The 15,708-nt window shown below is 42.3% G+C and overlaps 1 protein-coding gene across 2 annotated transcripts in view; it reads left to right on the top strand.

Moving 5' to 3' along the window:
- The window catches only part of LOC115153219 (phosphatidylinositol 3,4,5-trisphosphate 3-phosphatase and dual-specificity protein phosphatase PTEN), a 31,856-nt gene extending 21,850 nt beyond the window's left edge, over window positions 1–10,006 (top strand). For both annotated transcript variants that reach the window (XM_029698428.1, XM_029698429.1), the window contains 3 exons: window positions 4,125–4,409; window positions 4,543–5,001; window positions 9,407–10,006. In XM_029698428.1, coding sequence (XP_029554288.1) covers window positions 4,125–4,409; window positions 4,543–4,728 — 471 coding nt within the window. In that variant the 3' untranslated portion in view covers window positions 4,729–5,001; window positions 9,407–10,006. The remainder of the gene's footprint in view (window positions 1–4,124; window positions 4,410–4,542; window positions 5,002–9,406) is intronic.
- Window positions 10,007–15,708: the final 5,702 nt, after the last annotated feature.

The following is a 15,708-nucleotide window of genomic DNA, read 5'->3' on the forward strand; positions in this document are numbered from 1 at the left end:
TCTGGAGAGGTTGTTTTTGAGATCAGTGTACAGCCGCAATAAAAATCTCTGGGGGGTAGGGGTCTGGTTTGGAGATGACATAGCCTACTACAGACAGAAGCATGTCTGTTCCCAAATAATTGTATTCTCAAATATTTTATTTTCTCTTATTCTGTGTCAACTGAACTAACATGAATGATTGTTGATGCGCACCAAAGCAGCGCTCAACTCCAACAGCAGTATGTATGTAGCCTACTGTAGCTGCTGGCAAAGTAATTCGAAGCCTATACTTTATCACTCATGGTGTAACTTTCCAGTGCTGCTATTTTTGCCAGTGGTGGAAAAAGTACCCAATTGTCATACTTGAGTAAAAGTGAAGATACCTTAATAGAAAATGACTTCAGGAAAAGTGAAAGTCACCCAGTAAAATCCTACTTGAGTAAAAGTCTAAAAGTATTTGGTTTTAATTATACTGAAGTATCAAAAGTAAAAGTGTAAATAATAAAAAATTCCTTATATTAAGCAAACCAGACAGCAAATTTACGGATAGCCAGGGGCACACTCCAACACTCAGACATTTACAAACGAAGCATGTGTTTAGTGAGTCAGCCAGAAGATAGGCAGTAGGGATGACCAGGGGTGTTCTCTTGATAAGTTTGTGAATTAGACCATTTTCATGTCCTACTAAGCATTCACAATGTAATGGGTTATTTTGGGTGTCAGGGAAAATGTATGGTGTTAAAAAGGGCATCATTTTCTTTAGAAATGTAGTGAAGTAAAAGTTGTCAAAAATATAAATAGTAAAGTACAGATACCCCCAAAAAACTACTTAAGTAGTCTTTCAAGTATTTTTACTTATGTGCTTTACACCACTGATTTTTGCCATGTAATGTTATTCAAACAAAATCAGACAACCTCATAGTAGAATAGTTTACCTATTTACCTAGTCGGTGTGTTCTATGCGTGATAAATATTCCTTGAGGCGCATTCAAGTTGCGAGAGCCAGGAGGGAGGGAAACATGTATTCTGACAAGCAGTTAATACACAACAATTCTTAATTCAGTCGTATGAAAAAAAATTAAAAGCAGTTTTGGCAAATGTATTTTGAAAGCAGGTTTGGCATTTGTTAAGATGGGATCCCAGTTTTACATTGCTACTATGTATATATATATTGCAACCAGAGTAACAAGCATGGTTTAGGCACAGCTGCGCAACAGAGCTCTTAAAAGGGGCAATGTCATTTTAAAAGGGCAATTTCATACTTTGTAAAAAATGGAATGTTTTGAGTGAAGAATAATTATTTAAATTAATAATAATTACAACAATCCGGATGTTGTGTCCAATGGGGTAAATGCAGATGGATAAACCCCATGGTTCAGCATATTTATTTACAGTCACTATTCTGCATCAGTTGGGCTACAGGTGTTGGATCAAATCAAATAAATTTTTATTGGTCACATACACATTGTTAGCAGATGTTAATGTGAGTGTAGCATAATGCTCGTACTTCTGGTTCCGACAGTGCAGTAAAATCTAACAAGTAATCTAACAATTCCACAACTACCTAATACTCACAAATCTAAAGGGATGGAATAAGAATATGTACATATAAATATATGGATGAGCAATGACCGAGCGGCATAGGCAAGATGCAATAGATGGTATAAGATACAGTATATACATATGGGATGAGTAATGCAAGATATGTAAACATTATTAAAGTGACATTATTTAAAGTGACTAGTTATCCATTTATTAAAGTGGCCAATGATTTCAAGTCTGTATGTAAGCAGCAGCTTCTACTGTGTTAGTGATGGCTGTTTAACAGTCTGATGGCCTTGAGATAGAAGTTGTTTTTCAGTCTCTCGGTCCCAGCTTTGATGCACCTGTACTGACCTCGCCTTCTGGATGGTAGTGGGGTGAACATGGAGTGGCTCAGGTGGTTGTTGTCCTTAATTATCTTTTTTACCTCCCTGATAGTTTGCCCCCGGTGATGTGTTGTGCAGACCCCCCCACCCTCTGGAGAGCCTTGTGGTTGTGGACGGTGCAGTTGCCGTACCAGGCGGTGATACAGCTTGACAGGATGCTCTCAATTGTGCATCTGTAAAAGTTTGAGGGTTTTGGGTGACAAGCCAAATGTATTCAACCTCTTGAGGTTGAAGAGGTGCTTTTGCGCCTTCTTCACCACACTGTCTGTGTAGGTGGACCATTTCAGTTTGTCCGTGATGTGTACACAGAGGAACTTAACTTTCCACCTTCTCCACTGCTGTCCCGTGGATGTGGGTAGTTGGGTGCTCCCTCTGCTGTTTCCTGAAGTCCACGATCATCTCCTTTGTTTTGTTGATGTTGAGTGAGCTGTTGTTTTCTTGACACCACACTCCGAGTGCCTTCACCTCCTCCCTGTAGGCTGCCTCGTCGTTGTTGTTAATCAAGCCCACTACTGTTGTGTCATCTGCAAACTTGATGATTTGAGTTGGAGGCGTGCATGGCCACGCAGTCATGGGTGAACAGGGAGTACAGGAGGTAGCTGAGCCTGCACCCTTGTGGGGCCCCAGTGTTGAGGATCAGCGAAGTGGAGATGTTGTTTCCTACCTTCACCACCTGGGGGCGGCCCGTCAAAGTCCAGGACCCAATTGCACAGGGTGGGGTTGAGACCCAGGGCCTCAAGCTTAATGATGAGTTTGGAGGGTACTATGGTGTTGAATGCTGAGCTGTAGTCAATGAACAGCATTTTTACATAGGTATTCCTCTTGTCCAGATGGGATAGGGCAGTGTGATGGTGATTGCGTTGTCTGTGGACCTGTTGGGGCGGTATGCAAACTGAAGTGGGTCTAAGGTGGCCGGTAAGGTGGAGGTGATATGATCCTTGACTAGTCTCTCAAAGCACTTCATGATGACAGAAGTGAGTGCTATGGTGCGATAGTAATTTTGTTCAGTTATCTTTGCCGCCTTGAGTACAGGAGCAATGGTGGCCATCTTAAAGCATGTGGGGACAGCAGACTGGAATAGGGAGCGATTGAATATGTCCGTAAACGCGTCTAGGGATGCCGTTTGGGACAGCAGCCTTGCGAGGGTTAACACATTTTAAATGTCTTACTCATGCTTATTGCTAATAGTGTATCTGATAATATAGACCATGCATAGGCTATATGCATGGTCCAATATGTTAAATTATATTAAAATGTTTACCAATATGTTATTGGGCCCATTTCTGTAGGTGGAAATTGTATTTTAGATGGTGTCAGCATTTTATTTTCATACATTTTGGGAGTAGAATGTCCGTTTTTAAAGTCACCAGAACTGACCTCAGTCCTACATAAAAAATTATCCGGGGTCCTGGACCTCCTAAGCAAGGGGACTGTAATTTGTCAAACTCACTGTTTAATAAATGTACAAAATTATCCTCTATCTTTAAAGGCATGATGGTCATGACTTTCTTACATGAAAAGGGAGGTTAACTTGGCCCCAGACAAACCCCTGAGTTGGTTGATCATTATAGCCTACTTCTTCTCATTTATCTAACGTAATGAATTGATTCGAAGTCTCCCACTTGCTACACATGGAGCCTCTGACTGTAGCGCCGCTTTGATTGACTGACGAACAAGCTACACGTGTGAAGGCTAGTGGTGCCTCTTTTTTTTATGGGGCGCACTCAAAAAAACTCTCAATTGTTGTTTTACGAAAATGTTTAATGTAAATGTCTATCCTTGTAGGCTATGCAGCAATGTCACATACATATATATATATATTTTAGACTCTTTTTATTGTTAAAATAGGCGGTTTTTTTTATATACTTTTTGGTATATTAATACTCAAGTAATACTAACGTCCTTTCAGATATTCGAATAACCGTGCCCATCCCTAGTGTTTTATTGTTTGTCTTCTATTGTATCATACATGATCGTCCTGATGATCATCCTAATGAACAAAAGTTATAAACAGCACTCGGAAGTTATAATTAGCTAGCTTACCTGGAAATGTGTTGAATCATCTTACTATGAATAATTGAGGATTTTTATACCTATGTACTGTAATTGTTTAGTTTTTCTAAACCCGGCATTAGCGTGGTGAATATAACCACGATGATCTTCAGACAGACTCCATTACAGTTAGTCAGTACTTCACCCTCTCCCTCCACTATTCAGGATAAGATGTTCCACTTCTGGGTTAACACCTTCTTCATTCCCGGGCCATCGGAGGAGAGCATGGAGAAGGTGGAGAACGGGTCGGTGGTGGTGAACGACATGGAAGGGGTCCAGAACCAGCCCCCGGGCGGCCCCCCTCCCTATGCCCAGCCCCCCCAGAGCGCCAAGCGCAGGGACAGCAGCAAAGACAGTGAGGGGGACTACCTCATCCTCGCGCTGACCAAGAATGACCTGGACAAGGCCAACAAAGACAAAGCTAACCGCTACTTCTCACCTAATTTCAAGGTGAGCCATTCAAGCTAATGGTTGTAATGGATTATCGTGGTTTAATTAATGAGGAAGGTAATACAAATCTTTAAATCTTTTACAAGGTTCCCTTTTCTGATTATGGCTTACCCTTTCTCTCATGCTGCTTTAGGTGAAGTTGTATTTCACAAAAACCGTGGAAGATTCTTTGAATTCCGAGGTGAGTACTTCGACATCAGTCACTCCGGACGTTAGCGACAATGAGCCTGACCATTATCGATATTCCGACACCACTGACTCTGATCCGGAAAATGAACCTTTTGACGAGGAACAGCACACGCAAATCACAAAAGTGTGAACTTTTTTTATCGGGAAAAAAAGATGTACACCAGAGGAAAAACAGGAGAGAACTTGAATATGAACTCAAAAGAAGAACCTTGGTCCCCCTACCTCCCCCAAAATGGCAATAGAGAATCATCATGTCAAATGCCAATTTTTGTAAAAAAATTTATTATCCTGACCAATATGTTTTTATTATTTTCTTTGGCGCGGCCGTGTTCCATGCACAAAGTATTGACACTGTTGGCCCGTGGGGAAAGGTGCTTGTGTGTGTGTGTGTGTGTGTGTGTGTGTATATATACACACACACACACACACACACACATATATATATATATATATATATATATATGTGTGTGTGTGTGTGTGTGTGTGTGTGTGTGTGTGTGTGTGTGTGTGTGTGTGTGTGTGTGTGTGTGTGTGTATATACACACACACACACACATATATATATATATATATATATATATATATGTATGTGTGTGTGTGTGTGTGTGTGTGTGTGTGTGTATATGTGTATATATATATATACACACACACACACACACACACACACACACACACATATATATATATATATATATATATATATATATATATATATATATATATATAAAAAGTTTGGACACACCTGCTCATTCCAGGGTTTTTCTTTTACTGTTTTCTACATTGTAGAATAATAGTGAAGACATCAAACTATGAAATAACACATGAAATAATGTAGTAACCAATAGTGCTAAAGAAATTAAAAGTTAATTTCTGGAATTGCTTTCCTCCTTAATGCGTTTCAGCCAATCAGTTGTGTTGTTACAAGGTAGGGTTGGTAAACGGAAGATAGCCCTATTTTGTAAAAGACCAAGTCCGTATGATGGCAAGAACAGCTCAAACGACAGTCCATCATTACTTTAAGACATTACTTTAAGACATGAAGGTCAGTCAATCTGGAAAATCTCAAGAACTTTTAAAGTTTCTTCAAGTGCAGTCGCAAAAACCATCAAGCGCTATGATGAAACTGGCTCTCATGAGTACCGCCACAGGAAAGAAAGACAGAGTTACCTCTACTGCAGAGGAAAAGTTCATTAGAGTTACCAGCCTCAGAAATCAACAATTAACTGCACCTCAGATTGCAGACAAAATAAATGTTTCACAGAGATCAAGTAACAGAATGTGTTCTTAACTGACTTGCCTAGTTAAATAAAAGTTAAATAAACAGACATCTCAACATCAACTGTTCAGAGGAGACTGAATCAGGCCTTTGTGGTCGAATTGCTGCAAAGAAACCACTACTAAAGGACACCAATAAGAATAAGAGACTTGCTTGGGCCAAGAAACACGGGCAATGGACAGTAGACCGGTGGAAATCTGTCCTTTGGTCTGGAGTCCAAATTGGAGATTTTAGGTTCCAGACACCGTGTCTTTGTGAGAAGCAGAGTAGGTGAACGGATGGTCTCTGCATGTGTGGTTCTCACCGTGAAGCATAGAGGAGAAGGTGTGACGGTGTGGGGGTGCTTTGCTGGTGACACTGATTTATTTAGAATTCAAGGCACACTTAACCAGCATGGCTACAAAAGCATTCTGCAGCGATATGCCATCCCATCTGGTTTGGGCTCAGTGGGACTATCATTTGTTTTTCAACAGGACAATGACCCAAAACATACCTCCAGGTCAAAAAGGGCTATTTGCCCAAGAAGGAGAGGTAGCCTAGTTGGTCCAGTGCGTTGGGCCAGTAACCGGAAGGTTGCTAGATCGAATCCCCAAGCTGACAAGGTAGAAATCTGTCATTTTTCCCCTGAACAAGGCAGTTAACCTACTGTTCTTAGGCCATCATTGTAAATAAAAATGTGTTCTTATCTGACTTGCCTAGTTAAATAAAGGTTAAATAAAAAAAAAAATCAGAAGACCTGGCCTCCACAATCACCTGACCTTAACCCAATTGCGATGGTTTGGGATGAGTTGGACCGCAGAGTGAAAAAAATCAGCCAACAAGTGCTCAGCGTAGGTGGGAACTCCAAGACTGTTGGAAAAGCATTCCAGGTGAAGCTGGTTGAGAGAATGCCAAGAGTGTGCAAAGCTGTCATCAAGGCAAAGGGTGGCTACTTTAAAGAATCTCAAATATATTTTGATTTGTTTAACACTTTTTTTGGTTACTACATGATTCCATATGTGTTATGTCATAGTTTTGATGTCTTCACTATTATTCTACAATGTAGAAAATAGTAAAAATAAAGAAAATCCTTGAATAAGTAGGTGTGTCCAAACTTGACTGGTACTGTATGTCTCTCACTTCATGACCAAAAGTATGTGGACACGTGCTCATCGAACATCTCATTCCAAAATAATGGGCATTAATATACATTTAGTCCCCCCTTTGCTGCTAATACAGCCTCCACTCTTCTGGGTAGGCTTTCTACTAGATGTTGGAATATTGCTGCGGGGACTTGCTTCCATTCAGCCACGAGCATTAGTAAGGTCAGGCACTGATGTTGGGCGATTAGGCCTGGCTCGCAGTCGGCGTTCCAGTTCATCCAAAGGTGTTCGATGGGGTTGGAAGCACAGAATCATCTAGAATGTCATTGTATGCTGTAGCATTAATATTCTCTTCACTGGAAATAAGGGACTTAGCACGAACCATGAAAAACAGCCCCAGACCGTTATTCCTCCTCCACATAACTTACCAGTTGGCACTATATGCATTGGGGCAGCTACTGTTCTCCTGGCATTCTCCAAACACAGATGTGTCCATCAGACTGCCAGATGAACGCTTTTCCACTGTTCCAGAATCCAATGGTGCCGCGCTTTACCCCACCCCACAGCCAACGTTTGGCATTGCGCAGGGTATTCTTAGGCTTGTGTGCGGCTGCTCGGCCATGGAAACCCATTTCATAAATCTCCCGACGAACAGTTCTTCTGCTGATGTTGCTTCCAGAGGCAGTTTGGAACTCTGTAGTGAATGTTGCAACCCAGGACAGACGCTTTTTACACGCTTCAGCACTCAGCGGTCCTGTTCTGTGAGCTTGTGTGGCTTACCACTTCGCGGCTGAGCCGTCGTTGCTCCTAGACGTTTCCACTTCACAATAACAGCACTTACAGTTGACGGGCAGCTCTAGCAGGGCAAAAATTGTACTAACTAACTTGGTGGAAAGGTGGCATCCTATGACTGGGCCACGTTGAAAGTTACTGAGCTCTAAAGTAAGGCCATTATGATGCCAATGTTTGTCTCTGGAGATTGCATGGCCATGTGCTCTATTTCATACACCTGTCAGCAACAAGCGTTGCTAAAATAGCCGAATCCACTAATTTGAAAGTGTGTCCACATACTTTTGTATATATTGTGTGTGCCGTGCTTAATTTGCGCTGGATCCACTCTGTTTTGGACTGTTTTGTTTCTGGAAATATTTGGCCGGGATCCGGTAACTCTCAGTTGCATGACAAATAATTGTACATTTTTGCAATGTTAAAATTCGAACAAAAGCGCTAAGTTCATCCGAGTTGCCAATTCGTTAATTATCCTGCCCCCACAATAAACGTAATGTGAAAAAGAACATTTTCAGCTCCGGCCTAATATTCTAAGGTTTGGGCCGGCCAGGGTTTATGGTTTGTGCAACATTGTAACCTATGTTTGAGACCAACGCGTGGCAGTGGCTCCGTGAGAAGCAGGCCAGTGTCTCTTACATAACTACAATGAGATTAACTTTATATGATCTCTCTCCCTCTCTGCTCTGATAGATGTGAGCCTGCAACTCATCTCTCCAGTGTTGCACTTCATCATGTATTTCCTTATAGAATTGTACGAAGGGCTCTGAAGCAACTGCAGCACCCTTGATAAATTTAAATATATTTGCCAAAGTTATATAATTACTGCTGTCTGTTCAGAAATAAATGAAATAATTCAGATCAGCCTACTACACCACGAGAAGGCCTATTATTTAGCTACAGAGGATCAATAGCTTCTTTTAAAAAATAACCTAGCTGTGGATTGTAGCCCAATAACAACAAATAGCCTACAGTCGGGAACGTGCAGCAAATCTGTCAGTGAAAAAAACGCATGCAGACAAAACAGGCCTTTCACAATATTTCAAATACAATCGAGGGAAAACACAAGTTGAAAAGCAAATGGCTCATGGTGAAAATAGGAGACTATGCTGTAGGCTACCAAAATATTTGATCAACTTCCAAATATTGTTTTACAAAGTAAAAGGGGAGAGAGGCTTTTGGCATGAGTGCTTCAGCCATCACCAGGGAGTGAGCTGTGCATCATTGGGTGAGTGAGTCAGTAACACTGGAAAGCATTTTTAGGACTATAATTTCCTCGTATTGTAGCCTACAATATGTGTCTCCACACACCTACGTCTAGGCTATTGATGGATTTAAGGCAGGGTCGTTTTTATTGATCTCAGATGCTCAGTTTGTCGGTGTCCAAGTAGCCTGCCATTTTTATCATTTGTGTGGTATTAAAAAATATTATGCCAAAGTCTGCAGTCATGTAAAATTTACTTAGAATTGCATGAAATGTGTTTATGAAAGGCCAAATTTTTCTAAGACCCTAGGCTACTAAAAATGTTCTCCATGTGTGCAACTTCTGTAAGTGCCTCTGCTCTGTGGCACTTTTTCTCATGCGTTCCAGAACCTCTGAACTCCCTAGGTCACCCCCCTCTCTCTCTGTTTTTGTTCCGGCACCTCCCGATTTACAAATTAAGGTGTGTGTGTGTGTGTGTGTGTGTGTGTGTGTGTGTGTGTGTGTGTGTGTGTGTGTGTGTGTGTGTGTAAACAAACTTTGTGTCAAAGACAATGGAAACGAGTAACAATCAGGAGGACAACGCTCCTTCTGTCAAAACCAAGGCCAGTGCTGCAGTCACTTTGTTTCTATTCCTGTCTTCTCCCTCCCCTTTTCCTTCTCCTACCCCCTCCACCACACCTTTTCACTCATCCTCCTTTACTGTGAATGCCTCTCGTGCCCTTTGCAGGCTGTCACGCGACGAGGACTTTTGGCCTTTGAAGCTGCATGAAGGCGGTGCGTTGGGGGCGTGGTTGAGTTATGAAGAGGCTAATGTCTAAAGCATTGCCATTCCTTTTCCCACTGTGTATATGTTTAAATTATGCAGAACAAGGCATCCCATTTAATTGTCAATGGTTTTTTTTATCCTAAAATAAAAAATATAATACACGAAACAGCAGGGAGACAAGCGTTGCAATGTCAACACTTTATATACATTTAAAGGACTGTGGCAGTGTGCATGTATTGGAATTTAGCGTCCATCCCTAATAAATGTATGCAATGTTGTCTTTTCTTGCAGAAACACATTTTCCAATGTATTAAGCGCTCAGGTTATCCTGTGGATTGACAGGTCTTTTTGGGGTGAATTGCATCATGGAGGGGGGAGAGTAGAATATGACATGAAAGCTCATCCAATTGCAATGTAGTGTGGACCACCACTGATGACAGACATGAGCTCTTGGATCCCTTGATCTTGTCCCACACTGGGCTACCATTATAGAGGTCTAACTCACATGCAACTACACTGAACAAAAATATAAAGGCAACATGTAGTGTTGTTTCATGAGCTAAAATAAAAGATCCCAGAAATGTTCCACATGCAAAAGCTTATTTCTCTCAAATGTTGTGTAGACATTTGTTTACATCCCTCTTGGGGGGAGGGAAGCATTATCTAAGATACTCTTTGAAGAAGTAGTTTTTTTTGGTGCTTTCGGAAGATAGGCAGGGACTGTGCTCTCCAAGCTTCAGGGGGAAGCTGGTTCCACCATTGGGGTGCCAGGACAGAGAAGAGCTTGGACTGGGCTGAGTGGGAGCTGCCCTCCCGTAAGGGGTGGAGGTCAAGAGACCAGAGGTGGCAGAATGGAGTGCTCGGGTTGGGGTGTAGGGTTTGAGTATAGGTAGCCTGAAGATAGGAAGGGGCAGTTCCTCTTGCTGCTCTGTAGGCAAGCATCATAGTCTTGTAGTGAATGCCAATTTTTTTCAACCATAAGCAGTTGATTTCATACCCAGCTATCATTATCATGCCAGTGGGCTGTCTGCCTGTCTGCTTTTCCAGGTTTTCTCCATCCCAGCAGCTGAAACATAGTAAACTCTTGGTAATTGAGATGCAGCCCTGGAGAGAGAGAGCTGCCTGTGCCTGGGTAAAGCAGCTTACTCCGCTCCCCACACTTCTGTGGCTCCCCAAATGAAAGAGGAACAGGATTAAGTACCATGTCACTGATAGGAAGCAGGACCCTGGCTAAAGCAAGACCACTTGTCCTCTGACAACAAAATAGAATATGAATAAAGTTTTTTTTTAAAGTGTTACCACCCCAGGGACAGTCAGTCACATAATCCCCCTCTGCTCTATTAAGAGTTGCTCCCCTGGTCTCAAAGAGTCTGGCAGGAGTCGCTAGGGCCTTACTGTAATTGGCTAGAGTGGTGGAGTGTAGAGTCCCTAGTATGTTAGATTATTACTGAATGAGTTGGGTTGGGAGAGATGCCTCAGCCTTCGATGGACAAATAAAGACTGAAGCTTAATACACTGGGCTCTGGAAGATTCCAATTCAAGCCGGCAACCCACATGTTGTTTTTAATTAGGCCTTAATCGCAGTGATATATAGATAAATAAAATAAATACGCAGCATGATGTTGGTATAGCGAATAGCTCTTCTAATATACTGGGTTTCTCATGGTATTTCCTTGTATCTCTCTGGCTTCACCATCTTATATACATTCACAGCACTAGCTGTTAATGTGAGGGGTAGAGCATACATCAAATATATAGATTCAAACACACTATTATGATTAAATAGGGTAGTTGCAAAGTATGGCTCAGCACAGCAGGACCTGGCAATCCTCCCCCCACCCCTCTGCCTGGCTGAACAGCTGTGTTGCGTTTGGATTAGGCCAATAATAAATCAGAAAGTCGAAAATAAACAAAAGCTTTAAAAAAAACACAGGAGCTGTAAAGTTACCAGACTCAGCGGCACAACTGACAGCCTGTGGAAAAAGAGCACAGACATAAACACTACACACATTTACAGTATCATATTGAAAGCACATACAGTACCAGTCAAAAGTTTGGACACACCTACTCATTCCAGGGTTTTTCTTTATTTTACAATTTTTCTACATTGTAGAATAATTGTGAAGACATCAAAACTATAAAATAACACACATGGAATCATGTAACCAATTGTAACTTATCCAAACAAGAATTTCCTTGTCTGTCGAGGCAGTGTCCTCTTTACCCTTACGTTTGATATGTTGAATATTCCATGTGATTCAACTGGGGCTGTAGGAGAGTTAAGCCCAACATTTGCAATGATCTCAATATAATTTGGGTTCTATAAATACATGCAGGTCAAGCTATGGAGATTCTCCGAGTGCACCCACATGTGGGCCCTGCTTGATAGGAGTGCTCCAGTCCTTTCGGCCTCTCGCCCTCACACAGTCAACTCCAACTTTTACACTAGTGATCACAACCCTTCTGCCCTGCACTCTACTTACCCATTACTGTACATTGCTGCACAAGGACACCCACATAGTTATAGAAATGTCCATTTTCCTATCTGAATGCATAATGATGACCTTTGTGATCAGAAGATACGTTATTGTGATATGATTGCCTTGTAAACGTGAGGTTTTAGAATTGTATGAGTTATTTATTTGAGAATATATGCAGTTCCAGTCAAAAGTTTGGACACCTACTCATTCCAGGGTTTTTCTTTATTTGTACTATTTTCTACATTGTAGAATAATAGTGAAGACCACAAAACTATGAAATAACACATATGGAATCATGTAGTAACCAAAAAATATTAAAGAAATCAAAATATACTGCTCAAAAAAATAAAGGGAACACTAAAATAACACATCCTAGATCTGAATGAATGAAATAATCTTATGAAATACTTGTTTCTTTACATAGTTGAATGTGCTGACAACAAAATCACACAAAAATAATCAATGGAAATCCAATTTATCAACCCATGGAGGTCTGGATTTGGAGTCACACTCAAAATTAAAGTGGAAAACCACACTACAGGCTGATCCAACTTTGATGTAATGTCCTTAAAACAAATCAAAATGAGGCTCAGTAGTGTGTGTGGCCTCCACGTGCCTGTATGACCTCCCTACAACGCCTGGGCATGCTCCTGATGAGGTGGCGGATGGTCTCCTGAGGAATCTCCTCCCAGACCTGGACTAAAGCATCCGCCAACTCCTGGACAGTGTGGTGCAACGTGGCGTTGGTGGATGGAGCGAGACATGATGTCCCAGATGTGCTCAATTGGATTCAGGTCTGGGGAACGGGTGGGCCAGTCCATAGCATCAATGCCTTCCTCTTGCAGGAACTGCTGACACACTCCAGCCACATGAGGTCTAGCATTGTCTTGCATTAGGAGGAACCCAGGGCCAACCGCACCAGCATATGGTCTCACAAGGGGTCTGAGGATCTCATCTCGGTACCTAATGGCAGTCAGGCTACCTCTGGCGAGCACATGGAGGGCTGTGCGGCCCCCCAAAGAAATGCCACCCCACACCATGACTGACCCACCGCCAAACCGGTCATGCTGGAGGATGTTGCAGGCAGCAGAACGTTCTCCACGGCGTCTCCAGACTCTGTCACGTCTGTCACATGTGCTCAGTGTGAACCTGCTTTCATCTGTGAAGAGCACAGGGCGCCAGTGGCGAATTTGCCAATCTTGGTGTTCTCTGGCAAATGCCAAACGTCCTGCACGGTGTTGGGCTGTAAGCACAACCCCCACCTGTGGACGTCGGGCCCTCATACCACCCTCATGGAGTCTGTTTCTGACCATTTGAGCAGACACATGCACATTTGTGGCCTGCTGGAGGTCATTTTGCAGGGCTCTGGCAGTGCTCCTCCTGCTCCTTCTTGCACAAAGGCGGAGGTAGCGGTCCTGCTGCTGGGTTGTTGCCCTCCTACGGCCTCCTCCACGTCTCCTGATGTACTGGCCTGTCTCCTGGTAGCGCCTCCATGCTCTGGACACTACGCTGACAGACACAGCAAACCTTCTTGCCACAGCTCGCATTGGTGTGCCATCCTGGATGAGCTGCACTACCTGAGCCACTTGTGTGGGTGGTAGACTCCGTCTCATTTTACCACTAGAGTGAAAGCACCGCCAGCATTCAAAAGTGACCAAAACATCAGCCAGGAAGCATAGGAACTGAGAAGTGGTCTGTGGTCACCACCTGCAGAACCACTCCTTTATTGGGGGTGTCTTGCTAATTGCCTATAATTTCCACCTGTTGTCTATTCCATTTGCACAACAGCATGTGAAATGTATTGTCAATCAGTGTTGCTTCCTAAGTGGACAGTTTGATTTCACAGAAGTGTGATTGACTTGGAGTTACATTGGGTTGTTTAAGTGTTCCCTTTATTTTTTTGAGCAGTGTATATTTTATATTTGACATTCTTCAAAGTAGCCACCCTTTGCTTTGATGACAGCTTTTCACACTCTTGGCATTCTCTCAACCAGCTTCACGAGGTAGTCACCTGGAATGCATTTAAATTAACAGGTGTGCCGTGTTAAAAGTTAATTTGTGGAATTTATTTCCTTCTTAATGCGTTTGAGCCAATCAGTTGTGTTGTAACAAGGTAGGGGTGGTATACAGAAGATAGCCATATTTGGTAAAAGACCAAGTCCATATTATGGCAAGAACAGCTCAAATAAGCAAAGTGAAACAATAGGCCATCATTCATTTAAGACATGAAGCTCTGTCAATGCAGAACATTTCAAGAACATTGAAAGTCATGTTCAGTCATAATGTGAACACAATTAGATACATTTAGTCTGACACATTTCACACCCCTATATGCACCCCATACAGTATGGTCCACATGCGAAGTGCCTCACTGCCCCCCCCCACCCCCCCCTTTTGGTCGTTTATTGTAGTAGCTCATGAGGGGTATTGCAGCTGAAAGATCCTCAAAATAATAAATGGTAGAAACATCTGTGGAATATCACTCTCCTCTCCCTGAATGTTCTTCCTAACAGAGAGGCTCAGAGCTTCAAGTAATGCATTTGTTTTTCTTTTTTATACAAAACGTGTAATTTAGCTACTTTAAACACCAAAAGAAAGATGCCCAGGGTCCCTGCTCATCTGCGTGAATGTGCCTTAGGCATGCTACAAGGAGGCATGAGGACTGCAGATGTGGCCAGGGCAATAAATTGCAATGTCCGTACTGTGAGTGCTGTCTTAGCGTCTTTTGGTGTTTTTCAGAGTCAGTAGAAAGGCCTCTAGTGTCCTAGGTTTTCAGAACTGTGACCTTAATTGCCTACCGTCTGTAAGCTGTTAGTGTCTTAATTAACGATCGTTCTACAGGTGCATGTTCATTAATTGTTTATGGTTCATTGAACAAGCATGGGAAACAGTGTTTAAACCCTTTACAATGAAGATCTGTGAAGTTATTTGGATTTTTACAAATTATCTTTAAAAAACAGGGTCCTGAAAAAGGGACGTTTCTTTTTTTGCTGAGTTGATTTCTGTCCTTGAGCTGTTCTTGTCTAATGATGTTCTGTATTATGTCATTCTGTATTGTTTCATGTTTTGTGTGGACCCCAGGAAGAGTAGCTGCTGCTTTTGCAACAGCTAATGCGGATCCTAATAAAATACCAAATGGGAGCTTTAGAGTTGACATTTGGTAGGTGACAAGTCGGAGATGCATGTGTACATGTATTAGGCTTATACACAATATACCGCACAGGAGGTTGGTGGCACCTTAATTGGGGAGGACGGGCTCGTGGTAATGGCTGGAGCGGAATTAGTGGAAGGGTATCAAAAAATGTGTTTGATGCCATTCCATTTACTCCGTTCCAGCCATTATTATGAGCCGTCCTCCCTTCAGAAATCTCCTGTGATATGCCATATTAGGAAAGGCAGGCCATGGGTTTAATAAGAGGTCACAAAGGTTAAATTAAAACTTTAGAACTTATCCTAAGTGGCCTGGGGTGGCCTAGCGGTCTAAGCCACTGCCTCTGGAGTGCATTTACGATGTAC

This window comes from Salmo trutta, chromosome 18 (genome assembly GCF_901001165.1).
Source record: "Salmo trutta chromosome 18, fSalTru1.1, whole genome shotgun sequence".
Taxonomy (NCBI): Eukaryota; Metazoa; Chordata; class Actinopteri; order Salmoniformes; family Salmonidae; genus Salmo; species Salmo trutta.